We start from the raw sequence: 27,164 nt of genomic DNA, 5'->3' as shown, positions 1-27,164 counted from the left end.
TGGAGCTGCTAACCCAAGAATCTCCTCTGTGGTTTTCTCCATATGCTTAAGATCCTTCCGCAGAGAAAGATAAGGTACCTGTACAGAACTCAAGCCCAAGAAGGCAGCATGATTAGCTGTACTGCATAAACTCAGCAAGCAAGCAGGCTAAGCTGGGATAAAGGAGCTGTTTGCACGGACTAGACTAGTAAGAACCCACTGTGGACTCACCGTTGCACAAAGCCCTCCAGCAGGCTATGCAGGACATGACTGCGATACCTCATGAGACGGACGTCTTGAGGGGTGCTGTCAATACACTGCCCATTCAGGATGGGGCGCTCGAACATGTTGCTGAATTCCTGCCGCGAGCCTAGAAAGTCAGGTCGGACAAAGTCTACCATGCACCAGTACTCAATAAGGTTGTTCTGGAGCGGATAGCCAGTCAGCACCACTCGGCGGCGGGAGCGGATGTTCTTCAGGGCCTGCGAAGTGCTGGCATGGCAGTTCTTTATCCGGTGCCCCTCATCACAAATAACCACATCTGGGCCAGGGCGAGACAAAGCCTTTTCAATCCCTGAGGACAAGGAACAACAAGCGTTAGTTTAAGACAAAGTTCTGCCTTTACATGGTCATCAACTTCAGAAAAGGAAAAAGAAGGGTAGTTTTAAAAGGCAAAAAGCAATACCATTGGTGGCAGAGACCAAAGCTGATTCAGGGAACCAGATGTGATTAGACACAAGCTCCCATTTAGCATAATGCGGCAATGACTAGATTTCTGCTCACAGCCTACGTTGGAGCAAGTTGGGTGTCTTGCATCAGATGCTATTAGTAAACTTCACACAGACAAAACCCTAAGTTCAGCGTACTGACTTCCACTCTCACTTGCAGCCATCACAAGAAATGAAAGACTGAACCGGAACTAAACAGCCTTCTATCTCCTAAGACCCAAACCTGCTAAGCAAGGCTTGGCCGCATCAGGGATGCTGAAAGCCAGCAAGCTATTCCAGACTTGTTCTGACACTGAGGACTTCAGTTTCTAGCCAAACAGACTGAAGAGACCTGATAGCACTTAGAATACAAGCAGGAAGCAGGTGATCACAAATACATCCACTGTGGTAACAGTTTCCTGACAATACTGCCTGCATACAACAAAGTAACCATTCTCAGCAGCTAAGAGGGACTATTATTCACTCTATTAGCTCATAGATACAAGCAGTTACAGGTTGTTTCCCTGTGCTGCCAGAGTTGGTAGAGCTGGACAACAGAATCCCATTCTCTCAGGGACTGGACTCCCACCTTTCAGAAGCTCCTGCTGCCGGTCTTCCTCATCCAAGTCAATAATGACAGGGCCAGCTTGTTTCTTTGTTTTCTTCTTCCTGCCAGTGGCAAAGGACTTCTTCAGTGAGAGGAGACGGTACATCTCATATCCCATCAGCAGCACACCACCCTCTATCACCCAGTCATTCACCACCTTTGCACGTGCAGCCGTTGTCCTGCAAAAAGAAAAGAAAAGAAAAAAAAAAGAAAAGAAAAGAAAAAAAGAACTGTAAGCTGTTTCTTCAGTTTCAGTTGCAACCGCTGCCACTGGATTGGAGCCTGCTGAAGAAAAGGACCTGCTCAATTAATTAAAGCACTTTCTGGCATCATATCAGACAGAGGAATACAATGAAGCTGTTTTTAGGAGACAATCTGGTAAAGCGGAGAAGAAAAAAAAAGCCTTTCAGTGTGCTGTGGGCAGCAGGGCTGAGAATGGCAAATCCTTACAGGAACTGAGCTGCAGAAGTCTGTCATGTGTGAAACCATATCAAACTTGAGAGAGTCCTTTTAAGAGAGCTTGAGAAGGTAGCCTCTGCAAAACATGTTTGTAGAGCTGCTAATGTACATGGCTGTACTCCTCTACTCGTTATCCCTTGCCGTCTCTTCCAATGCAAGTGTCCCTCAATTATTCCTTCCCTGTTAGCTAGTCTTTCCCTGCTAGCCTGCTCAGAATTGGTTCAGATAAAGACATTGTCCTCCATCAGCCCTCCCAGGGCACAAACAGATCACATTCAATAGTAAACACATGGCCAGAGTAGCATCAGCAGATTCAGCGTACAGTCCACTCATGAGGTGAGGACCTCAGCAGTTAAGTGTATGAACACGGCTGATGAACTGCGAGTTCCCTAAGATCACTACACTATCCTGATCTATGCAAGACAGATGACCAGGAACAAAGCAGAGATCCACAAGCCAAGAATACACTCCACTTCAGGATATAACCGCAATCACTGATCTCTCCTTTCTGGACAAGGAAGCTTGGCATAGCTTCCCAGAATCCCTCAAGGGCAACACAATTCACAGAGAGTCACAGTGTTGGGGTAGAGGAATCCCTAAGTATGTGAAAATTTTCAGGGAAAAAAAAAAACAACATTCAAAATACAAGAGACACATGGTACAAGAGGCACATGCCTCAGGAGTCCCAGGACTCTGATGAGACTAGCAATGTACCACCAGAAACAACCCATGGCACTTCTGCTGGTCTTTACAGAAGTAGCTCTTCCTCTGGTAACTGGGTTCTTGTTCTCAGCAGATGCGGAAGAACAGAAAGGTGAGCCAGCAGTGTGAGAAGAAAGTACAAGATATAAATATAGAACAAAAGAGACAGTAAATCTCTCCCAGGTACCAAAATCCTCCCCAAAGGAGAGCAAATGCAACAAATGCAGAGTGAAAGGATCTGGGAGTCCAGGGCACAGAATTAGCCGAAACTAAACAATCTGCAACAGCAATTCTGGTAACAGTTCCACAAGAAGCAGCCTAAGAGCTCAAAATGGCTTTTACTGGCACCTACTTGTGTTCATCATTCAGGATGTGGACTTTGAAGGTGCGGGGCTGGACCTCTTTGGAGTTATAATCAGCAGGAAGGTTTTCAGGTGCTGGGAGCCACATGTTGAATTCTGCTAGCCAGTTTTGGAGCGTATTCACCTGAAAAAGTTAGCCATGGAGGGATTGAAAAGCCAGTTAATTCAGTCACTCAGGATTTTAAAAACAGAAATGAGAGCAGGGAATGCCACTGAGCTGTGCCCAGAAAGAGCAGACCACAGCACGGAAACTCAGGGACACAGGAAATGAAGCGGGGAGAAGAAGGGCTGAAGGTATGACAGAGCTTGCTGGGAGATGGGACACTAATCAACCTTCTCTACAAAAAGAAAGAAGTGGTGCAAGGTAGTTGATCAGTCAGCCCTTCACAAGAGCTACTTACAGGTACAATGGCAAGAACAGTCTTTGCCTCTGTGTGCCGAAAAAGTACATCCAAGAAAGAGATGACCTGTATGGTCTTGCCCAGGCCCATGCTATGTGCTAAAATACACCCAAACCCGCTGCTGGTTTTAAATCTCTCCAAGGACTCCACCAAGTTGTCATACAGGAATCTGATTCCACCAATCTAAGAGAGAAAAGCAGAACAGGTGTCAAAAAGGTAGGAGAAAACAACAAAATGGGTATGTATTTACAGAGCGACAAACGCATTAGGATTCTATAAACCCTGAAAAATATAAAGGGGACATTTCAAGTTCACTGCAGTATTTTAAGCTAGGCAGGACTCAGAAGGACACTATTTTTAGATACTCATAAAACTTTCTGAGAAGATGATACCAATAAATCTCACATTCATTTGCAGCCAAAGAATTTGAGTTGGGGTTGGTTAGTTTGTTTATTAATATAATTTGATTTTAAAAATGCTCATCTAAACATGCAAGGAAAGCATTCCTGTCTGTCCTTCCCAGATATCACCACACCATCCATAACCAGGCCACCCAACTAAGAAACTTCTTGGGCATCACAATGAACTCTAATCCTTCTAAAACATTTTGCCTTTGAGAGCTGAAGGAATTCAGTTACAAATACAGCCAGAAACAAGGAAAACATTCTCGTTTCTTCATCTTTTGATCAAGTATGAGTATGGGCTCTTGAAATAAGAGTTAAGGACTCTGATTATCAAATCACAATAGCCAAAGATATACATAGCCCAGCCCTTTAATTTCTCTTTATCCACAAGAGCCACCACAACCAAATTGGCCATAGAGTTCACCAAAGAAGTTCTGCTGAGATTACAAAGCAAGCTTGGCTGAACACCTTGCATTTCCAAGCCTAACAAAGCCTACCTGATGAGGTTTTACTGCATGTGCAAGCTGGGGAGCCAGAAAAATGTCCTCTTCATTTGGTGGATGGTTGATGTTGACAATGACTTGCCCCAGAGCATCTGACTGATTTAAGGCATCATTCACATGAGAGCCACTGCTCTCTTCACTGCCATCCTCCTCCCCTTCATTGCCAGAATCGCTGCTGTCTACAATCTGGAGGGCATCATCCTCTCCTGAACTCAGCTCGATCACCTCTGTAAAGTAATCCAAAACAGGAGAGAACGGCAAAGGTCAGCTCGACCTCAGGGTTTATCATGTGTGGAAAAAACTTATAGAAAAGGAAAATAAGGCTACCACATTTTGCAATTCCATGTTTTGCATGTTACACTGGCCTAATGACCTGTCCTGTACAAGCAGGCAGAATACAGACACACACATCAGGCTGCTCAGGCCAGCGTATAAAAGCATGAGTTTCCCAGTCTTTGGAGAACAAGAATTTGGGCTGATCCAAACAGAACAAAAGGCAGTTTCTCCAAGTTTTACATTTTTCCCCATGTGTCCTCCTACTTCCCAAATCCAGTCATGCATTTTATCTGCTGATACGCTGCTCTAAAGACTGCCAAGGAAACCAGGCACAAGTACTCTTTTGGAGTGGTATAAAGGAGTCAGGTTAGATACATTTGGACACAAAAAATGATTTCAATTGCAGATTTCAGATGCTTTTTTTTTTTTTCTTCTTCTTCTTCTTTTGTCCCCCCAGCAAATGATGCTGCATCTCATGTAAACTTAGGTTCCTTAGCAGAGCACTGAGCAAAATGAAGTGCATTTAAAAAACAGAAATGAACACAAGTTTGCAAGACTGCCCACCAGGCCAGGTTACAGATATCAATTTAGGAGTTAAAGGTCAGAACTGGCCATATACTTGCAAACCACTAGGACTAACAAGTCTGTAGTTATTCACTAATGGCATGTCTGACTAGATGAAAATAGGAGAAAAAGCTGTTTCTCGGGGTTGAATGAATAGCATATTGCGAGAAGATCAGGGCTAGACAATTGGTCACTTACCATCTTTAATGCTATTTTTCCCTTTAGCATCATCTTCACTGCCACTGCTGGTACTATCTAGGCAGATCACTTCCTCAGCCAGGACCTGAGGGGGGAGCTGGGTAGCCTCTGCTGTTCTGAAAACGATGTCCTCTACAAACATGACAATAAGTAATTCATAATAATGGGGAAGGAGACAAAACTATTCAGAAACCAGACAGTATTTCCTTCCACTTTTGCTCCAGTAACTTAGCCCTGGAATTTTCCATAACAGACTCTCACTGTCTAAAATACCGCTATGACTCAGCTTCCTGGGTCACAATCTCCTTCTTTCTCAATATGCCTAAACAATAGCCCATTGCTCAGGGCACCCTCTGTAATGTATGCCCTGCCTGGGGCACATTCACCACGGACATGCTAAAGTCCCTTTTGTTGTTGTTGTTGTTGCTGCTGTCTCAGAAGTAAAAGGGTTTCCTTTTTCTTCATTCTGCTTCTGTTTTCCATCCAGTAGAGAAAGTACCAATTGCTGAAGGGATGATAACTGCCCTTTGTTAGCAGGGACACTGTAATAATTATATGCCACATATCATTAACAACTTTTGCTGATCAAGACCATTTGTTAGTATGTTTAAGCATTGCCATGTGGGGAGAGAGGCTAGCTCAACGGGGCCAAATAAGCACAGCTGCAGTGACTCAGCAAGCAACCACGTTTTTCTGGGGCTGCAACCTACTCCTCAACAGTTGAAGTGTTTTAAATAGCTCTTACTCTATTTTTCATATGCAAAAAACTTTTAAAACATTTGCACTTAAAGGAGAACATACATTTTCTCAAGAGGCAAAGCCAACTTAAGAACACCTTGCCCCTTGACACAACTCTACACTGCACTTCTCTGCCCCCACACCAGTCTGAGAGGCTGTGCTATTAATTGGATCATTGAAACGATCCAGGTTAAAAGACAATGCAAGATGACGTATTGTGGAACTATACCCTGAGATAAAGCTATCTGCCAGGATCTGGGAGCACCCCCTTCGTAGGAAGGGAGGGGTGATGAGTAACCATATATACTGCCTGCTATTTTTCCGCTCGTTTAAACATGGAATAAAGGACACAGCTACATCATGAACGTTCGTACGCTCCGTCTGTTGTTCCAGCATCACCAGTATCAGACTCATGCACTACTAAACCATCCAAAGTACAAATATGATCCAACTGAAGGACATAGCATTTCTGTCAAATCAGTTTGTTTAAGCTTCTACACCAGTTGTGGAAAGATGAGACCTGTTCCAGCATTCTGCTTACACAAAATTTTCTCAAAGTATCTTCCAAAGTCATCTGATATCTTCCACCATGCAGCTGCTGCATTTTGATTCAGAACTGGCTCTGACATGGGATTTACTACACTACTGAGCCACACACTTATGTTTCAAACCTAAGGACGTACACTTGAGAGTACAAGGGCAGCATGGAGAACGACCTTCTCCATTCAGCTCCTAGCTTTAAAAGTCTTACTTTAGGTGGCAGCTCCCAGTGCTTACCAGGAAGAAACTCTATGGGTACAGTAGGAATAGTGGCTGGATAATCCTTCCGCTGCTGCTCTAGCCGTTTCCTTCTCTCCAACTCTTCCTGCTGGGCTGCTTTTGTCACGGCTTCCAATTGGTCCTCACGCAACAGCTTTCTGAACACACGAGCAAACAGAGAAACGGTTTGGTTACACTCAAATGATCTCTTCCAAACAACTGGGATGGCTGTACAGCTGGTCTGAAAGACGACTGACAAGCTCCAGGTAGTCTGCCAGCTACATGGACTAGGAACATCATAGCCAAAAGCTACAGACAAATTCTACAGCTATGTCAAGACTATGCTTCCCAACTACAGGCACTGCTACTATCACTCAAGAAAAAGACAGAAGTTTGACAGAAGCAAAATACTGAATGGGTGAAAAAGGTGACTGGGTAAGTATATATTTAAACTAGGTCATCACAGAGGAGTCCTTCTATCTGAAAGGATGTTATTTATTGCTATGGAGTTTATAAACAGAAAAGCATGAAGTCATGCAAGGAAGGTATGTGAGGAGAAAAGGCATCAATTCTGACCCAAAAAGTTATCACTCGGATTCTCCTCTGCCCCAGTCTTCAGGAACTAGGACCTCTCACAGCTTTAAAACAATCACTTCAAATGCTGCTCTCAAGCACATTACTTTTTCAGGTAATTTCCATTACTTTCAGAAGTTTCTTTTCACCCCTTTCAGTTTCACTCTCAGTTTCAGATTTGCAGCCCTGGAAATGAAGGCTCTTTTGCCAGAGGAGAGGTATAATACGAGCAGTGGTAAAATCCAGCTCCCCCAAACTGGTCTTTCAGTCCACCCAACCCTGCACGTTAAGGACATCTTCTCCATCCCAAGGAAGTCTCAGTCTCTGAGGCCTACTCAACAGTCATTCCTTCAGCTTCAGAAATGTCAATCTTACAAGCTGCAATATGAACCAAAGACCACCAACACTTTACACGCAAGGCAAAAGGGCCGCTTGCTGCCACAGAAGTCCATGTTCTGTTATGATTCTCCTGAGCCATTTAGGTCCCCTCAAATTAAATTTCATAATGAATTACTGCAGCCTCACACCCTGTCACAGAATATACGTGGGGACCTATAAAATGGCACAATTATTACTTTGTAGAATTAAGGTGAAATTGATTTCCCACACATCAGTCACCTGTCACAGACTGAGCATTTCTGTAAACAAGTACCCCAAGATAGTGGGTGGAATGACTATATCTTAGGCTGTTTGCAATAGGATCTTCATTAGCAGAAGACACACACACACATGTATGTCTGTGTATATATACTATATATATATATATATATATATATATATATGTATGTATGCACACAAATACATATCCCTGAAACTGGATAGTTACTAGCAAGTAACAGTGGTGTTATTTTTCAATTATGTGACTTTAAAACCAGCAGTAATACAAATTTTTGCTATATATTCTGTAACTGTATATTGTACTCTTCTGAAATACCAAACAAGTTTGCACCCACATGCAGCACTCCAGACTGAGAACATATTACTCCCACTGGTGAAATCCTAAGGTTTTGGAAAGAAAAGCCATCTGGTTTGCCAACAGTGGCAAAACATGGCTCAGAAAAAGTCCACAGACTCCATTTTTACCCCAAAAGGCTGTATAGGACCCTAACTCTTTCCGTCCTGCTGCTGCTTACCTTATGTTCCTCCGCATGTGAGAAGGTTTCTGAGCCCTCTTCTTTTTGGTGTCCTCAGAGGCCAGGCTCTTGTGCTGGTTCTGCAAGAGTCGCTCTGCCCGCTCACTCTGAGATGAGGTAGTTGAAGTAGAGCGCTGCCATTCTCCATCCTCGGTGTGTTCAACATGGTCACTGCTGAACACAGCTTCCTGGGGTTGGTCTGAAAAGACAAGGACATAATGACATAAGAACAACTGTACCAGGCTGTCAGTTGCTTTTACGCAAGCATTCATCAGGATTCAAGCCAAACGGGAACCCTCAAGCCCTCTTCTTGCTCATTTGCGAGCGTATTTCTCTGAGGGTCAAAACTGGGGTCCTCGCCAACAGTGCCACTCAGCGAGTGTTAAGGAGTTCTGTGGTGAAGGGTCTGTTTCCAGCGACAGCCAAGACTAAACACAGTCCAAAAGCATCCTGAAAAAAAACCAGGCAAACTGATTTAAATCCATGAAGACCACTTGCTGGCCATAAAGGCCCACCTTCCTAGAAGGGCCTGATGAGCTCTGATTAAAACAAGGAAAAACAAGCAACTCAAAACCTTTTTCTTTGCTTCTTAGTATTCAAGCAGGGCAGAAATTTCCATTTATGTGCCATGTGTATAACCATCTTCCAAGTTAACAGAATGTACCATGCAAGAGGTTATCTGGTTCAAACACTGGGTCATGGCCTAACAGGCAGCCCAGTGGTTTTATCACCAGACTCCACTCTCATGATTTAAATGCTAACTCCTGGCAAGCCTTCTTAAAAAACAAAAAGTAAGCAGCAATAGTCTTTCCACATTATAAACCACAGCCACTCCCTTCTCTCTGCATTCTCCTATTTTCAGGCATGTATTAATGGCTGATTTCAGTCATAAAGCACTATGCAAAAAGACACCTTGTGTATGTGGCATTTTGCTCTTCAACAGGCTGACACCGACCAAGCTAACGCTTGCAGATCACAGTAAGGAAATGCTTCTGTTCAGAAGCTTCCCTTCAAGTAAACTGGTTCTGACAAGCCTTGTAATAGCTTCTTTGAAGCATCCTGTCCCCTGGTGTCAGGCACAGAGATACCCTGAATGTCAGCTTGTAATCAGCTTTCTTGCACACAGACTGTATATGAGCTAATGACTGAACTGAAATGACACTTAGGCTGAACTTTGAAGGAAAGAGGGAAAGAAGACATCAGTGCAGAAAGATGCAGCAAATGAAGTAAGCCTGAACCAACAAGCATCACATTGTGACACCATGGGATCTGGAGAGGCATGCTCTCTCAAAAAGCTGACAGCTTAAATGAAGGATACTTCAGTACAGCAAACTCTATGTGCAGACACCTCTAAAGCTGCCACATTAATATGCCTGTTAAATTCACCTTACCACCAATATCACCTCCTGAAAACGGGATGCCAACAGCTAGGTTCACTGTGGTCAAAAGCACTGACCTTGCAAGCTGCTTCTCCAGTCGTCTCAGCAGACCTGTCCTGGCATTTGCTTAAAGCCTGTGTCAGAGTTCAGTTAGCACTTCTGGACTCACCCCACCATGGGTCACAATTGGTAGAGCACCTCAAATGTTTCTGTGAGTATCACTAACAGTAAGTCCTCCACATACTAGAAAAATAGGTATCAGCAACTGATGTGATCAAACAGAGCTCATGATAGGAGTTATGTTGCAGGTGAATGAAAAAGCAAAGGAGGTTCACTGCTACAACCACGTCAGTTCATCTACCATGGCCAAAGCCTCAGAGTCCTTTCCTCCTACCATGTCTCTTTAAACTAACAAGCTCAGACACCAAGCATCACATTCACTTGCAGACAGCAAACAGTGCTGGCAATAAAACTAGTCTCCGAGGCTTTCCAGACAGGAGCTCTGTTATTTGAGCTAAAGATACATTTTGGTCCCATTACCCGCAATTCTTTAGCATTGTTTCCTTCCCTGCCACCCTTCTCAACTCATAGTTATATAACTAGATCAAAAGATTGGATGAAATAGGGCAAAGGGAAGCAGGGAAGCAGCACACGTGACCACATTCTCCAGGATGAGTCATTAAACCAGTGACTATCCCAGAGACAAACACTGCCATGGTTACACTGCTGCCATCTCACCCCAGGCCCACTGGACCTAGACAAGGCATTAGAGAGCACAAAGTCACGCTTGTCTGGAAGACGGAAGCTCTTCTTTCCCCACACCCCAGCAATTACCGAGGCCGCCTCCTTCAGTAGCAACCCTTTCACTTGCACCATGGCAGGAAAGGGCGCCTTCAGGACGAAGGTGATGCTAACAAAATCCAAAGACCAGGCAGCCCAAAGGTGAGGCCGTTATGTGTCTCCTATATATGTTTTCACGTTTGTCATGCAAACTCATTCCACCTCCACATTTTACCTTTTCTTCCTTCTGCATTTGCTCTTAATCATGTGTAATACAAGCCCTGTTGAAACGTACACCCAGCTGTATCAGATCGTTTTTTAAAAGCTAACTCTCCTCTGAGCAGGAGCATGAAACCTAGAATCTGATGATAAATTTGGCTTTGCACTGAGTACAGACCCTCACTTGCCACAGACGCGTTTGTTCAGGCTCGTGTTTGTCCTGCCAGTACAAGTTCTGAGGTGAGGAATACAATCTGTGCATCAACCCACATTCCTGACACATATGCATCTAGATACTAAGATCTCTTCTACACTAGCAGCTTCACCAAATATCACACTGATTCAGCTGCAGCGGGATTCAGAGGATAGACAGCTAGCTTCCTGAGGACCCATCCTTGCCACCACAATAAATAAAGCTGCTTCAGAAAGCTTAACTAACATAATGGTAAAATCACTACAAGCTACTTGGATCTAACCATGCAACAGCTCCCACCACCACCTGTGACATGAGCTGGCAGTTACCGGCAGGAATCGTGGTGGTGGTGTCTTGCATTAAACTCCTGATTGCACACACAGCCTAACTCTTATTATGCACGGATAGCAAGACTCCCCACTGTAGCCATATGGCTGCGTTCCAGCGTGGTGCGTTCCAAGCTGCATAACTGGGACCCACACTGGGACCGAGCCACGTTAAGAAACAATAACTACGCACATGAAAACCTATTTTGTACAAGGAACAGGTTTGCTCTTTGGAGGGAGGGAGTGTGGGAACAATCTAGCTGAACAGGTCCCATTAGGTAATCAATGGAATAATTCCTGCCCTAATTCCTCCAAGCCTAGATCTACAAAAGAAACCCAATTATGGTTTTGTAACAGGATCTCAGCATGCTACTCTGACCTGGCCATTACAAGTAACTTTTACACAACACACAAATTTGCCGGCCATGTTTGCATGTTGACATGCTTAACGCTTAAGCTGTTAGCGCACTCTAGGAAAAGCTGGGCAGTTATCTACACTGCCTCAATGAGAAAAGCAATGCCACCAACCTATGGAGTAACACCACCTCTCATAGCCTTGCACAGGGCCATCAGCCACATACGCTCAAGCACAGCTGGACCAAAGGCCATCTAAACAACAGGGCGCAGGTCTACTCAGCAGGAGGCAGCCCTATGCCAGTCATGGTTACCGTCAAGGATGAGCCACGTTTGACACAAGTAGTGACCTGGCAAGGTAAACCCAGCGCGTGCTTACACCGTGGGTGTTGAGGATCAGCTGGAACACCAGCTGCCAGAGTCACAGCCACCTCTGCTGCATGTTTCGTGCTGGACTCACCAGAACAGGCAGCAGATCTCTATAAAGAGGGTTCCTGAGGGGTAGTGGGACTAGCATCAATGAAGACAGCTAGCTTGCCACACAGCTGCTTATTCAGGTAGATTACAGCTTTCCAGCGACAGACCCAAGGGCCAGCCACAACCTGCCAGGCAGTTCCCTCTGGTCCTCACAGTTACGGACATCTGCCCAGGTACTTTGTCCTGAAAGCTACCCTTACTGCTGAGAGGCATGACTACCCTTTCTCATGCACTTGAGAAGTTTAAAATATGCCTGCTCTATCAAAAACCAATAGCTCTGATCCGAACACGGCTCTGGTTCATAATGCACATCAGGGGTTGCCAATTTTCCTTGCTCACTGAGCAGCAGCAGCTGCCACCCCCAGCTGTACATACAAGCAGGGGGAGGTGTTTGGCTTCTTGACCAGCACTCATTTATTACAGTTTAGATGTCTCTGCAAGGAAAAGAGTCGTGACTGCTCTGTATAACTCTGCTTTGGATGCTCCCTGTCTGGTATGACTGTCAGAGCTGCCCCTAAACACCGCACATGGGTGCTACCCATAATACATAAAACAGCAAAAGATTCCTGTCCCAGAGAGATTTCCACCACCCAAACTTACAAAACTCAGCTCATCACTTCCTTCTTGCAGAATACTCTCAAACATCCCATAAAACAGCAAGGTTGCAGCCTGAAGAATATTCTCTAGTATCTTTGATTCAGCAGTGAATTGCTCTCATCGCATACAGCCTGCTCTGCAAGGGAACTCAGGTCACTGTGAAGTGTCATGAAAAAGCAAGTACACTTCTGAGGTGTGAGATTTCTTTGGCTAACAGGCTTCTCCTGACACTGAGGAGTGTGAGAAACAGTGTTAAAGATGCATCCAATCTCCGTGCTCTGTGTCAAGCCTCAATAAGGCCAAGTATCTGCACACACACAAGTAAACATCCATGGGTCTAGCAACAGTCAAAAATGCCCAGGAGCACAGAAACTGCCATTCAGGATCAGACTTGAGCTTCCCCTACCTGGAGCTGCTTCACAAGAAGGTGCAAAAGACCACTCAGTGGACAACACCACTCTGCAAGATGATTATTTCCTTGCCCCCATGAGGTACTTGCTAGCTGAAGCAGCGAGCTAGAGGATTCACCACCCTCCTGGGAGGCCAAGTTCTCTGCCAGTGTAACTCCAACAACTTCAGGGAAGGCATACCACTGAAAAAACAGGCCCTTGTTTATTTTTAAAATCATTTCATTGTGGAAACTCAGGATACCGAATAGCACTATTTTGCTGAGTCTTTGAGCATTATTTCCTACCCTAAGGACAGGGTTGTGCACGCATGGTGAGGAACACAGTTGCAGGCAGAGCAGAGAGGATTCAGCTCTTGTTTTGGGACCTTCTCTCTCTCATCCTGCACAAAGGGGATCAGAGCAAGGAGCAGTTAAATATTAATTCAGATTTTCTGGAACTTCCATGCAGTTTGTGGGCAGAAGCCTGTCGGAGACTAGCTAGTACTAGCTAGTTCTACTACAGCCGGTACTGAGCTGTCAAAGCAAGAAGGGGAGGAGCACTGAGGGACGGCACAAGACAAACTAATTGCACAGCTCCAGCTGCAACCCTCGCAGCCACTGACACACTGAACTACAACTGCGCCGAAGGCTGGGGCAGTGAATCTGCACAGGAAGCCCGACTGCAAAAGCACCGACAAGCTGGAAGATGTTCGCCGGGGTTATACAATGTTTTCCCAGTGCGATGGGAACTGGAGAGGCGCGTGGGTGATGCCAGAGTTCAGCCGTCCTTTGGCATCTAAAGAACAGCACTGACTGCAGCGCAGGCATCGCCTCAAAGCCTGGCAACAGTGAGAGCGCTCTGGTTCATCCTGCATTCAGCTGAATGAAATGTTTTCAGCATATTCTTTCTATGCATGCAACTGGTGCAGCTGCTGTACAGATACACCACAAAAGGTGGGGAGAGGTATCCGCCCTGAAGCAAGAGGCGGAAAACTCCCCATGAAACTCCCCAAGGAGAGCGTAGGGGAAAGCAAGGGGAAAGATCAAACTGCCTTCTTTTAGGCTCTACCTGCCAGACCATCCAAAGAAAGCCGCAGAGTCTCCTCCCTGGGCCGAACGCACATCGATACCTGGTACCCTCTGCCCAAAACCCCAGAAAAGCTGCCCCGCGGGAGGAACGGGGGACGACACAGCCCCTCTCAGGAGCCCGGGCTCTGGCTACCCGTTGCAGCTGCTATCCCGCCAGCTCATCAGCAAACAGACTTTGCTCTCCTTTTGCAATAATCATGCTCAGTCTTCTGAGCAACTCGGCAGCACTACGCCCCTCCCAGCCAGAACTGCTTAACAAAGACCTAATTATGTAAGCATTATATAACGTGGCACACCTACCCCCCCAGTGCACCCAGCCGCGCGGCCAGCCGCCGCTCTGCCCTGCTCGCCGGCAGCTCCAGGTGCCTCACGCCCCCCGGGAGCCCGCCGCCACGCTGAGCAAGCCGTCGGCTCACTTGGGGGGCGAGGGGGGGGGGTAAAAAGCAGCAGCGCCTAGCTCAGATGAGCCTTTTTCATCTACGCTGGTGATCTCACCACGTTTCAGACCCTGCTTTCCCTGCCATCCTCTTTTCCCTTGTGGACACTCTTGTGTCGGTGGTGTGTTTCTGCGCTTGTCCAGGTGCTCCCTGGTTGCCCCCCCATCTCCTGCTCCCTCTCTTCCCCGGCCAAGGCCAAGGGATGTGTGAACGTTAACTTGGGCCTCCGAGCCAGGCAGGAGGCCCGGGCAATGCAGCTCAGCTGGAGGTGTTCCCTGAAAGAACACCCAAGCCTGTCCTGCACAGGAGGCCAGACGTGGGCCACAGCCCAAGCATGGCCCAGCACCCATCACGGGGGCTGCCGCAGTCCCCGCCAGAGACGAGGCTTCGGGAGCCACGGGCAGCCAAGCTGTATGCAGCGGGGCAGAGTCCCCCTGGCCCCGTCGCCCCCACCGCTTCTCCCCACGCCAGCCCCCGGCGTGACGGCAGTGGCAGCTCCAACGTGCCGCTACCCCATGGGCGCTGCTCGAGCAATGAGCTTGAGTCCCCCTTGCTGCTGCTCCCCAGCTGCCCACCCAGCGGGAGGCTGCGATAGCTGGAGCCCTGCTGCGTCACAGCCGCTGCGATACCTGAAACGAATTTCATGGGCCACGTCTGCCCAAGCCCAAGAGTTTTGCTTCGCACGAGCGCAGCTTCCCTCGGCCTGTCAAGCAGTGCGTGCATCAGCTGCGAGAGCTTCCTTCCCCTTGCCGATGTATCTAGGAGTTAACCACATCAGGTCTGTCTTTCGTACTTGTCACTATAACTAGACACGGAGACTGTCATGTTGGTATAACAAACAGCCCTGCTTGAAGTTCTAGTAACACGTTCCTCATTTATCTAGATATTTGTAAAGTGATCAGTCACCGTAGGTTCAAGACACCTACGTGAAATCTGCAGGCTGCAGGCAGGAGAGAGGCTGCTTTGAATACCAGCCCAGGACCACAGGATGGAGGGCTAAGACGCACGACGAGCTCTGAAGACGGCACCAGCCTGGGCTCTGCAGGCCAAAACGCAGGGTGGAAGCCAGACGAGGGAAAAACACACAAGTCAGACCCATCTCCAGACTCCTCCTCGGGCAGGGAAGTGAATGCCAATCAATGGAAAATTTTACGAGATGAATTAAAAGGCAGCACCGCCCTTCTTTTCCCATCAGAGGTCTCGGGGTGTATCAGTTACTGAGGAGGTATGTATGCCGCAGAATAAAACTCCCTTCCTGGCCTGAAGGACTCCTTCCCAAGCGAAAGGAAATGGAGCTGAAGGACAGGAGCTCGAAAGATGCGACCCAAAAACCAAAGGGAAAGCAAGCAGCCAAGAGCACTGAGAGGCAAACCGGAACATCAAACGGCCAGCTTTGGTGACAGACAATATATCTTCCAACGCCAGGATTATGCAAGCAGAACCAGGCCCCAAATACCCAAGAGCTCTCGTTCTGGCCAGGCCTCAACGCTGCATACACCGAGGAGACCCGAGTTACATAAACACCAAAGAGCACTTATATAACCTTTTGTATGGAGCACACTTGCAAAGCTCAACACCCCGAGCCGGAGGAGGAGGAGAGCAGGTAGCTGCTCCGGCCGAGTCCCGTCGACGGGTAACGACACCTGCGGGCTCACGCTCGGCCCCGCGCGAGCCCCCAAAATGCAGCCGGGATGGCGTGCCCTTCAGATAACGTCACGCCTCGGGCTGACACCGAGAAGGGAAGGGTGCTGATCAGACTGCAGCGCCGAGCACCAGGCGATCTCGCATCCGTCGCCGGCTCTGCTCCACGCTTACTCTGGGACTAAGGGGGAGGGCGGTGTTGTGAAATTCAAAATTAAACATTTTCATAGTGCTTTGAAACGGAAAGAGCTGAAGAAATACAGAATCCTGCTACCTTGCACCTCTATTCTAGATACGTAAGCAAAATTGCTTTGCCCAAGAAATGCCCTCAAACCTAAAATATAAGCTCCCTCTTTCGCATAGGCACCGCGGGCATCAGCCAACGCGCAGAAGAAAAGCCAGGAAACGCACCCTGTGAGGCAGTGAGGGAACCAGGGATGGGTTACATTTGTCCTTTAAGCTGAGGGTACGTGAGAGCAACCGAGTTACATAAAACTCACGCACTGAAGTCAGGAAGTGTTTCAGGCTCTAGTGCTGGGAAGTTTTCAACAAGCTGCTACTTCAGCAACTGCACGTAGGAGGGAACTGAAACCTCCCCTTTCTGGTTATCCCAGTTAACTAGTAACCCAGGATATATTTTTGCCTGCCAGATTTAAAAAAAAAAAAAAGTAATAATAACCACAGGCATCTAAACCACAAGTAACCCGATTTTACCCTAAGACCTTACTTATTTTCACGGCAGTTCAAAACTTCTTCCCCCCAAATCTGATCTTTTTTATTAAGGTGGTTAAATATTGATTCAGGTAACAAAGATGATTTCTGAAGTTGGGAGAGGAAATTTGACACATCCGGGGGCTTGACGTGTTCCCAGCACAGGGAATCCAGCTGGCTGTCACCATTATTCTTCTCAACGTAATGTTCAGGGACTAAGAAAAGAGGACGAGTAGGGGAACAAGCATTTTGCATTATGCAATGATTACATAAGCATTAGTTTACACTAGGTAGCTGGGACTTGTGGCATTAGCTTTACACTAGGATTCCCCCAGAGCAATGAGAAATAATAAAGAGACAATTATTGCTGCCACACACTTCCAAGGCCACCAAAATGGCAAACAAACAACCAGCACAAGCCGAACTTTAATCTTTGCCCCAAGCCTTCACACTACAGCTTCATTCAGGACCTGTTAAAAGGGAGCAGGGAAAAGACATTTGATGCTTGCTCATCATTTCAAAGAGCTGCATGAGAAATAATCCCAGCATAAAGCATCCTCCAGTATCCAGGTGCTCCTGTGTTGTTGTTCAGGATGGCAATAGTATAAGAGAGGAGAGATTTCAAAATGGTAACGCTTGGCATTGTCACACTACTTCAGTGTCAAAGGAGTTCACAAGCACGACACAATCCACATGACAATCTGTGAAATGGGTCCATCCTCATGTCTGTCTTGCAGAGGAGGAAACTAAGGCAAAGAAATTGGGCAGGCACCAGTGCTGAGTAGCTCCCAAGTCATTGGCTCCCTATCCTATACTCAGATCAACAGGCTATCTTTCCTCGCCTTAAATATAAGTCCCCACTTGAAAAAATTGTCAATCTTTTTTTGAACCGTAACAAAGCTCAGGACTTCAACTGCCTTGCCATTTTCTGCCTCAGTCCCTAAAGTAATTTCGGAGGAATTTTTAAGGACTTTGTTTAATGAGGCAGGCATCACTCGGGAGAAAAATGCAAATTGCTGAGTTTGAGCCTGTGTGCCACCGCATTCCACTGGCACTTCTCCCACCGAGCGCAGCCAGAAAAGTGACCGGGAGCACCGGAGAAAGCTAATAAGACCAGGATGAAACATCACTGCTCAAAGAACAATCTGTTTCCAGTTTGTCTTTTTGAAATAGTGGTGCTGTGTAGTGTGCTGCAAAATCGATCTGACAGAGGGCTGCAAAGCTGTTCGTGGCAATCAGACTCACACAGATTGAAGCCACAGTGTCATGAGAACACCTCTCATCCAAAATATGTAACACCACAAAAAAAATCTAAGTTCTCCACAGCCTGGAAAAATGACAACAAGCACCAGTTCCTTCAAAGGGTTTCTAAAACTACCTCTACGATCAAAAAAGAAGAGTATGTGTATGTGGGGAGGGGAGAGGACTCTTTTTAAATAAGAGACGTTGTTCTTACAGGGCAACAGTCTCTGCTCCAACAGGGAATAGGGAGTGTATTGCAGCAAACCTTTATTTACTACCTGGTGGGTGCTGACATAAAAATAATTAAAATGCTGACTTCCAGTAACATAAAATAATTCAATAGAACAGGCAGCACTGCACTGTACACACAAGGGCTTATTAGCTTGAATACCCCCAAAGAACCTTTCAGGCACTTGAAATGAGAAAAAAACATTTAAAACAGAGAAAAGAAACACTGACCGGTGGTCGAGGCACAAGGGTAGGCAGGAACATGACGCTTCAGTGCTACCCCAGACTCCCTGCGTGACCTTGGGCAGCTATCATCCTCTCTGGGGACAACACAGCTACAGAGAAGAGGGAGGGGAGACCCTCCTGGACCCATCAGTCAGAGAGCAACCAGGCTGGATGAGCTACAAACACTTCCTCAAACAATTTCCCCACTTTGTAGAGCAGACTGCGAGAAACCTTGCCCCAGACTCTGTCTTGATCAGTGCAGTGCTGTACAAGGATGAGTTTATTTGTAGGTTTGCTCTTGCTCTCTCATGTTTGCACAGACGACTCCCCCAAAATCTTTCCAACCGTAATTTTTGGGAGGCCTCTAACCCTGCATTCTCCCTCCATGTGACCTATAGTCTCACGTCCGAAAGCATCTTCCCCCTCCCATCTTCTTTTTATACCTGTTATCCTATATTGAGTTATATAAGCCATTCGTATCACCCTGGTTCCCCATTTATCCAAACTCATTTTGTATTGTAATTCCCTTCTTCTCTCAGGTCACACTCTCCCAGAATTAGTTTCTTCATCCTGCCACCAGAGCCAGAGGCCTAAGAAAGCAAGAAAAGATGGATTTTTGCTAGAATCCACCTCTGTCAGTAATGGACACCAAATATGGCAAAACTTATTTCTGTAAAACCTCCACATAAAACCCACACTGCACTGGGCTCCTCTAACGCTGAGCTGGAATGCCCGGGGACCATTTTGGAACAGTCTCTTACCTTCCCTGCACGAATGAACTCTGGGTGGATTTGCCACCTGAGCAAGGTGCAAGAAGCTTGGCTTCCCCAAGTGCCTGTCCTCATCACAAGCTGAATTACAAATTGATGAAGTACTTCAAATCTGAACCAAGTAAGAAGTTCCCCCCGCCCCCCCTGCCCCCCCCAAAACATGAGGTCCGCCCACCAGCAACCAACCTAAGAGGCAGCCATCCCCAAAAACGTAAACTAGGTTACACGAGAAACTGTTAGGGTTTCACCAGCATCTTCCATTTCACAGGGACAAATAAATAAATAAATAAAATAAAATAAAGGAGCCAAGCAGCTCTTAGTCTATTAGGCACAAATTAGGGGCTCTGGAATAAGCACCGACAGCTCCAACTGATGCCCAAAGCGACTGCCATGCAGCCAGCAAGTCACCAAATACTTCACTGACAAGAGAAGCTCTTCAAACTCTATCAGGTAGGATGCTTGGGGAAAGCATATACCAAACATGGAGAGGGGGCAGGAGAGAGGATACCGGATATGAAGTGACACTGCTATTAACAACTGCCTCCTCTCCTGCTAAAAACAACTTTTGCAATATTGCAACATGACAGCAGCAGAAACAGGAATGCCAGACGCAGAACATCACATCATTAACGTCTTCAGAATTCAAAGCACAAAGAAGGAGCGTTTCCTCCTCAGATTTCCTCCATCAGATTGATGAGCAGTGCCAGACACTGAAAATTCAACCCTTTCCATCCCTGCCCAGTAAGTAGCAAATTAAAAATTGAGCCTCACAGACGACTCTGGGATCCTAACGTACTGTGCTAGCCATTGAGGGGGGCAGTCCAGCATAGGGGGCATGCGAATGAATGATCTGTAGCAGGGAGACAAGAAGAAAAACAGAGAAAAAAACCCCAAACCCAAAACTGTGTCCTACCTGGAAACTTCTGAGACTCATCCAAAAGTAACATGCTGCTCAGTGCACTGACTGAGGTCAGGTCTCTGCCAGCGACTCAGCCCAAACGCTTGTTCAATGCAGCCACACGCTCGCAGCCCTTCAGCTAGTCTCGTCCCAGGGTCTTCAGGACCAAAGTTTCCAGGCACTCCCAGCAACTTGTTATCTCTGCCCGGAGCCCAGGGAGCACTAAATCCGCTCTCAGTGGCTGTTCAGTTGGCAAGCGGGATGTGTCTCCTGATAAAACAGTCCAGGCTGCAGGCTGGGAAACCTGCACTTAAGGTTTCTGAGAATAACTTTGGGGTATAGCTCCTAGGGCTTGACTCAACGAAGCCGGTGTGACTGGACTCAGTGAGCATATATCCTCCCTGAACTCAGCCGAGACAGAGTAGGGTCGCTGTTATATAACTAGTTAAATATGCCTCGTGTTCAGCCTAAATAAAAATTGTCCCTACCTCCCTCCCCTGCTTGGAGAGTCAAACTACACAGCCCTGCCCAAGGGAGCTGCCGCTCCACGCTCCACGGGGGACCGATCGCCGGAGTGGCGGCGCCGCCGGCCCGGGTGCCAACGCCAGATCGGATCGGAGGCAGCAAGAGAGGTTTAAAAGCAAGCAGGGGAGTGGGTCCGCTGTGTGGGGGCGCACGGCAGGAGGCACCGCTCGGCGCGAGCGCCCAGACTGCACCCCGCTCAGCCCCGCTCCCATTCACTCGGGCCAGCGAGCCCGTTCTCAGTTCAACTAGTGGCAGTGAGCAGAGGGCGAATAAAATACAACTCCTTACATAACCAGCTGGGCTCGAGCGGGGCCCCGCGCGAGGGGAATTCCTACGGGCAACGGTAAGTCGCCGGCAGGAGCCGTGCGCACCCCGGGCGCGTCCCAAAGCGGAGCAGCGCAAAATGGGGAGCAATCTGTCGGGAGCTGGTAACCTGCTTGCACGCTACGGGGCAAAAGAGCGTCCTGTTTGGTTCATTAAGTCAGTAACTCTTACAGTGCTGTTGTGCATATTCAGAAGGCTCCCCGTGCTGCAAAAGGACTATGAATGAGACTGCAGAGTTTTTAGGAAACAACCTTTCAGAGTCTGGGGAACACGAGTTTCTAAGCGAGCCTTCTTCCCCATCATTCATCCGCACCAGAAAGACAAGTTTGCAAATACAGAGAGAATAAGCACTTCAGAGCTTCGTTCGAAACCCTACACGACTGCTTGCTTTAAGCGACCCTTCTTCCAGCGCTACAGCGACTTTCTCCACGGCTGATTCCTTATCCCAGTGCCAGTAATAAAGAGCGAACCAGGGGTGATGCACATTTAACAAAATGTCAGCTAGCTCCTAGCGAGCATTTCTCCACCGAACAAAATCATCTCCTTGCTTGAAACAACTGGTGGGGAGAGGTGGAGAAAGCCAGCACCAGTGCAACAAGTCCAAAGCAGGCTGACCAGCTCCAGCACAAATGTGTAGGACTCCAGGACTGAACAGCACAATGTGCCGCACTCGTACAATGGTAAAGATTTGACCCAGAGGTCTGCAAAAACAGCCAGGACATTTTTATTCCACCTATTATTAAAGCGGGTGCTAGAACTCAATGAATGCTTGTCACCACCAAAGCAGCCTCGCCGCTTTGGACTACATCACAGCTTCAAAATAAACCCAGGGCGTAGCTCTCACAATCACAGCTATATAGATTTTACCAAAGAAAAAATTACGAACTGAATGAAAAGTAAAAAGCTTGGTAACAAGACAGCCTGTCACCTATATCACAGGTCGAAACAGCCTGGCTGCTACACAAGAACATACAGTGTTGAACAAGGGGCAAAAGGGGGACAAATATATTGAGAAAAGTACGTAGCTGAGGCTCTTGCAACAGGCCTTATAAGGACTTTGTAGAGTTGGAATAAATAACCCAAACACGTCCTCAGTATCTGACCTAACAGACTGATGAAACTAGGAGAGAAGACTTAAAGACAAGTATTTGCATAAAGACAAGCGAGTATTTTCTAAGGCACGCTTGTTATAGCAATCAAGCACAAGGCAAATGGAAGTTCAGTACGTCGGGGGAAAGAGGTGACCTCTGCCTGTCCATTTCTGCAGAGGAATAAAAAGGGCATTTCCTTCTTTACCCTACCGTGCAAAACGGAACAGGACTTTCCCCCTCATAACAGCTTCCTGGCGAGCCCATCACAAATTCACGTAGCCAAGAATTAGATCTGCCAGAAACAGTTAATAAAACAATCTCCTCATGGGAGGTAATCTTGTTATAGATAAGCCCATTTGCTGGTCAGCCTTGTCCGTAAGTTCGTTCTCCTTCCCCCGCAGGGTCCTGATATCTTACACAGTCACTGTATCTCAGCTGCATTACTCTCAAACACAAACAAGGTCCTCGCAACTGCAGTGACCAAACTATACATTGGAAGAAGCTTCTCAGGAGACTCTTGTCACTTGAGAGCTTCCCTAGCAAACGACACAGCAGTCTGCCCTGTTGCAATCACTGTAAAATTTGCAGTTTCCATAGGATATCAAAAGAAAGCCCTTCAAGGCATACTGCTCTCCACACTGTCCTCTGTGAGCTGAGATGCTCCAGGACTGCTCAGCATCAGCCTGATGCAGGCCCACCAAGCACAGCACGGAGAAGCACTGCAACCCTTATGTGACTCCTTGCTCTCTGGATCCTGTGAGCCAGGCTAGCAGCTCCCCTCTCTCCCCTCGCTGCCCACGTGCTCTTCACTGCCGCGCCACAGGACAGCAGGGACCTCTCCTTTCCATCCTCAACGGCTCCATGCCACCGGGCTGCCCTTTCCCCTTCCCACAGGCATGTCCCCCACCCAGCAGCGGCTGTCTGCACGCCCCACTTATCACCATCAAGTAGAGAAGCTGCCTACAACCTGACTTTTTTTGTGAGTTATTAAACTCAGACTAGGCTTGACTGCTAATCAACCTAAAACCGTTCAGATGGAATCAAACTCTAACGCCACAACATTATTTGTTGGCAACTGAGTATTGCTGGGCTTTGAGAATCATCTGCTTTTTAACCAACATTGCACTGTAAACTAAAATGTCACATCTTCTGAGTAAGATCGAAACCAACCATGGAAAACCAGAGAAGTCTTTCCATTGCTTGTAATGAGTTTTGGATTGTAAGGGATAAAATTTGGTCCTTTTTTCTCTCGTTTTATTTTTATTCATATAAACTTGGTTTATTCACTTTCCCACACTCATTCACTTTGACATAAATCACAAGCCAAAAGTACAGAGAAGAGCCATTTTAAAACTACTTCTAATGGTTCAAGTATTTTAAATGTTTTACATACACAAAGATTACCTACGGATGTTTTAATTGCAAAATTTGTTTTGACAGAGAATCAAACTAAAAGTTTCTGTTCACCTAGCCCAAAAAGATTTTATCTTATAGCTTTCTCCTCTCTCATTCCCATTTGCATACTTCCAAGTGAAAATAACATCTTCTGATCTTTAAACTCCTACTTAGAATTTTTTTCATACTGAGTCAGTGAACTGCATGTTGAAGAAAATGAGAACAAGACATTTTCAGCATCTGCAGAAGATATTACAGTTATTAAAATAAAAAAACGGGTATGGCATCAAAAAGCTTTGGTCCAAATGATCAGCCAGACGCTTCCAAAAGTTCAATACTGCAAGTTTCTATCAAAGCAGCAAATTAAAATAGCAAATTAAGCGAATAATTGTGATGCAATACTGTACCTTTAAACATTTGAAGAATACTTGTCATTTAATTAAAAGTTTCCTCTCCCACCAAACTTGCCAATTCTTCTCAGCCAAAAATATTATACACGTACAATATACAGTTATACACACACGCACACACATTTTATTTAACCAGAGTCATTTAAAACAGCACAATGCCAGATGAATTACGGAAAAATGAGAACAAGGACCCCTTGCATAGCTTAAACTCAAATGCAGAAACCAACAGAGAAGGGTTTCACCCTGCCTAGTAGATTTGGAAGGAAAAGGGGCTTTGCCTAAAATGTAAAGCAGAGGATTTTGACTTTGGCTTCATCCGCAACTCATCAGATGACCTTAGTAAAGTCACTTTGCCACTCCTTACCCATTCAACAGGGAAAATACCACATTACAGATTTGCTAATTAGTTTCTCCGTGATTTCCTCACTGCTTCAGAAGTTGCAGAGGAAAGAGGACGGTATCTATCAGTGATGATGAGGGGCAGCAGCACCCAGCTGAGTCCTGAAAATGTATGTGGGAAAAAGGTACCAAAGGTAGCAGAGGAGAAAGCGTGATTACCCCTTGTTTGAGATTTGCTAGCTGCTTTGTGAAAAGAGCAAAGAAACTTTTTGGCCAATAATACACAAGCCCCCAAATCCTGCAAAGCCAATTAGAAAAGCAGGAAGAAACAAGGTGTTTCTCCTCCACCCAGAAGACTTGGAGCAGTTCTTTGTTCCGCTAATACCTATTCCCTCTCTGACTCCGTGTATTCGTGTTACTCTCATGCTCGCGGCAGCTTGAAGAAAACACAGCATGTGGCTGCAGGTAAAAAAAAAAAAAAAAAAAAAATTTTTGAAAAAATAAATGTACACATATATAGAAAAAGCAGAGCCATGGACGCGGACTGTCCTTTAACCACATAGGAGGATTTCTATTTTGCATTCATCATATACAACAGATCAAAGGGAAGGAGGAAAAAAAAACCCACGTAGCTAGTTATAATACCACATCATTTCACAAGCTCAGCCAGTCCCTGCACCCAGCCGGCAGGTTGGAAGGAAGGAGAGCTCTGGCGTCATCACCTCCTTTTAAAGAAGCAAAGCAAGTCATTACTCCAGGTTATATAACATTTTGACTATGCCAGACTTGGTGCCACCCTCTCAAAAAGGAAGCTGCTGTCAGAGAGCTTGGGAGGGGGGCAGAGAAGTCAAGAACACTTTCATAGGAACTTGCCGCCGCTTCAGGAAACCAGAGGAGACGGGGAAAGAGTCAGCGCTTGCCGATGGCCAAAGGCTCAGCGACCGCCCTGCAAAGCCGTCAGTCCGCAAGACCCTACAAAGGGGGCCGGGGGGGGGGGGGCAGTGCTAGCCAGGATCCCGGGATGGGATTGGAGCCTTGCTTCCCACAGCAGCATTCAAGCCACACCTCACCCCACCGAGAATAACCTAGTTCACAGGGTTCGTTAAAACGCTGGGATCCTGAGATCGGACAATAATCCCCCCCACCGAGCCCCAGGCGCCACTGCTCCCACGCTCCTCTCCAGTTCCTGGTCCCTTCCCTCGTTCCTCCATGATTTATGAGCACACCTAGCCCGTACGCAAGCAACTTTCCACCTGCTGCCCATACCCTGCCGACCACAGAAACTGCCCCAACGCACACAAAGCAGCCTGGGTTCACAGGCAAACCGGCAATGCCAGCTACGGCTCCAGGTCTGGCAGGCAGGGAACTAGCAGAGCTAACCACAGTACGGACTGTTCTCAGCAAAGCACCGACGAGGATTTTTTTTTTAAATGTCACCATTTAGCGAGTCCCGTAAAACCACTTCAAGGGAGCTGGATGCCTGCCACGTGGTCGGCGCGGGCATTACTCCCATACAACGTGCCGTGTACGCAGACACTTGCTAGCGAGGCAGGTCCAAACCCTGCAGCCGGCACACGTTCACCGCATTTGTTCCGAAAGACAGGCTGTACTACAGGGAAGCTGCCAGCATAAAATAACGGGTACAACATGCAGGCAGCGGTAATCAAGAGAAGTTCTCAGCGAAGGCAGCGGCACTCTTGCCTAGATACGGAATACAAACCACCTTCCCTGAGATTTTAGTGTAGCCTTTCTGCATTGCTCACTAACTGGGATTGCTAAAACTGCAAATGATAATATCCAGGCTCTTTTCACTTTTGATACTAATGACATCGCTTGCGTTTTATTCCACTGGCTTGTGGAAACCTAGAAGCCAGCCAGCTCCTAACCTTCAGGGTTTTGGGAAACCAGCACAACTCTACTATGAAAGCGCTGAAGGCAGCGTATGCTTAATGGACACAAATCAATTATGAAGATGCTTCTATCCCTCTCAAAAACAGATAAAACATTTTAAAAAATCTTCTTAGTTATATAAAGTCAGCTGAGAAATGCATCTAATACCTGCAGTTAGATATATGTTTGCTGACTTTGAGTTACCCAACCTTGAGGCTGAACCCCAGCGCTTACACTATTATGGTACAACACATTTAAACATTTTGACCCATAAGGATCATTTTGTAAGATAACGCAGTTTCCCATAATAATTTGATAAAGTTTAAGCACATACCAAGACGCAGGACATTAATTCATAGGTAAAACCTTTGGCACGTAGAGAAGATTACTTTTGTTTCCCTAGGATATCACACACACCGTACTGTTTGCATGCAACTACTGGCTTGAAAGACGTTTTGCAATAGGTCACCGCAAGCATTAAAATCTGATTGTTTAAGAACAGCAAAATGCACAGCAGTACAGGGAAGTTCAGGTTCAATTACCCAACCTTGCAACACAAGGTTAGGGCCACTGTGGAGGCAACAGATTTATTGCTGAGCAGAGGTTTGTTTCCCCCATGACATTACCCTTCCAGCTTCCTTAAAGTAATGCTAGCGGACTCTAGAGGGAGCTCCATCCGGTCGCAAGTAATGAAAATAAAAGAATCAAGAGAGAGAAGTCCCTCAACAAAGAAGGAAAAAATGGAAAGATGTCAATCACCTCTCTTCGCCTCCCCAAAATCCCCCTTGTGCTCTGCAGACTAAGGTATAGAATTATTACTTATTGGCACCCATCACTCTGGCATATGCATGCACAGAACGCAGCAGAGCTA

At 46.6% G+C, this 27,164-nt stretch overlaps 1 protein-coding gene across 1 annotated transcript in view; it reads right to left on the bottom strand.

Moving 5' to 3' along the window:
- The window catches only part of RAD54L2 (RAD54 like 2), a 64,535-nt gene that overhangs the window by 10,103 nt on the left and 27,268 nt on the right, over nucleotides 1-27,164 (bottom strand). Inside the window, exons 4-11 of the mRNA XM_067303282.1 lie at nucleotides 8,366-8,564; nucleotides 6,678-6,817; nucleotides 5,163-5,294; nucleotides 4,119-4,351; nucleotides 3,218-3,400; nucleotides 2,807-2,940; nucleotides 1,276-1,472; nucleotides 211-553 (exon numbers count right to left, since the gene is read on the bottom strand). Coding sequence (XP_067159383.1) covers nucleotides 211-553; nucleotides 1,276-1,472; nucleotides 2,807-2,940; nucleotides 3,218-3,400; nucleotides 4,119-4,351; nucleotides 5,163-5,294; nucleotides 6,678-6,817; nucleotides 8,366-8,564 — 1,561 coding nt within the window. The remainder of the gene's footprint in view (nucleotides 1-210; nucleotides 554-1,275; nucleotides 1,473-2,806; nucleotides 2,941-3,217; nucleotides 3,401-4,118; nucleotides 4,352-5,162; nucleotides 5,295-6,677; nucleotides 6,818-8,365; nucleotides 8,565-27,164) is intronic.

This window comes from Apteryx mantelli, chromosome 12, assembly GCF_036417845.1.
Source record: "Apteryx mantelli isolate bAptMan1 chromosome 12, bAptMan1.hap1, whole genome shotgun sequence".
In the NCBI taxonomy this organism is placed as follows: Eukaryota; Metazoa; Chordata; class Aves; order Apterygiformes; family Apterygidae; genus Apteryx; species Apteryx mantelli.
The sequence above is the reverse complement of the archived record's forward strand: the minus strand, read 5'-3'. Positions and strand labels throughout refer to the sequence as shown.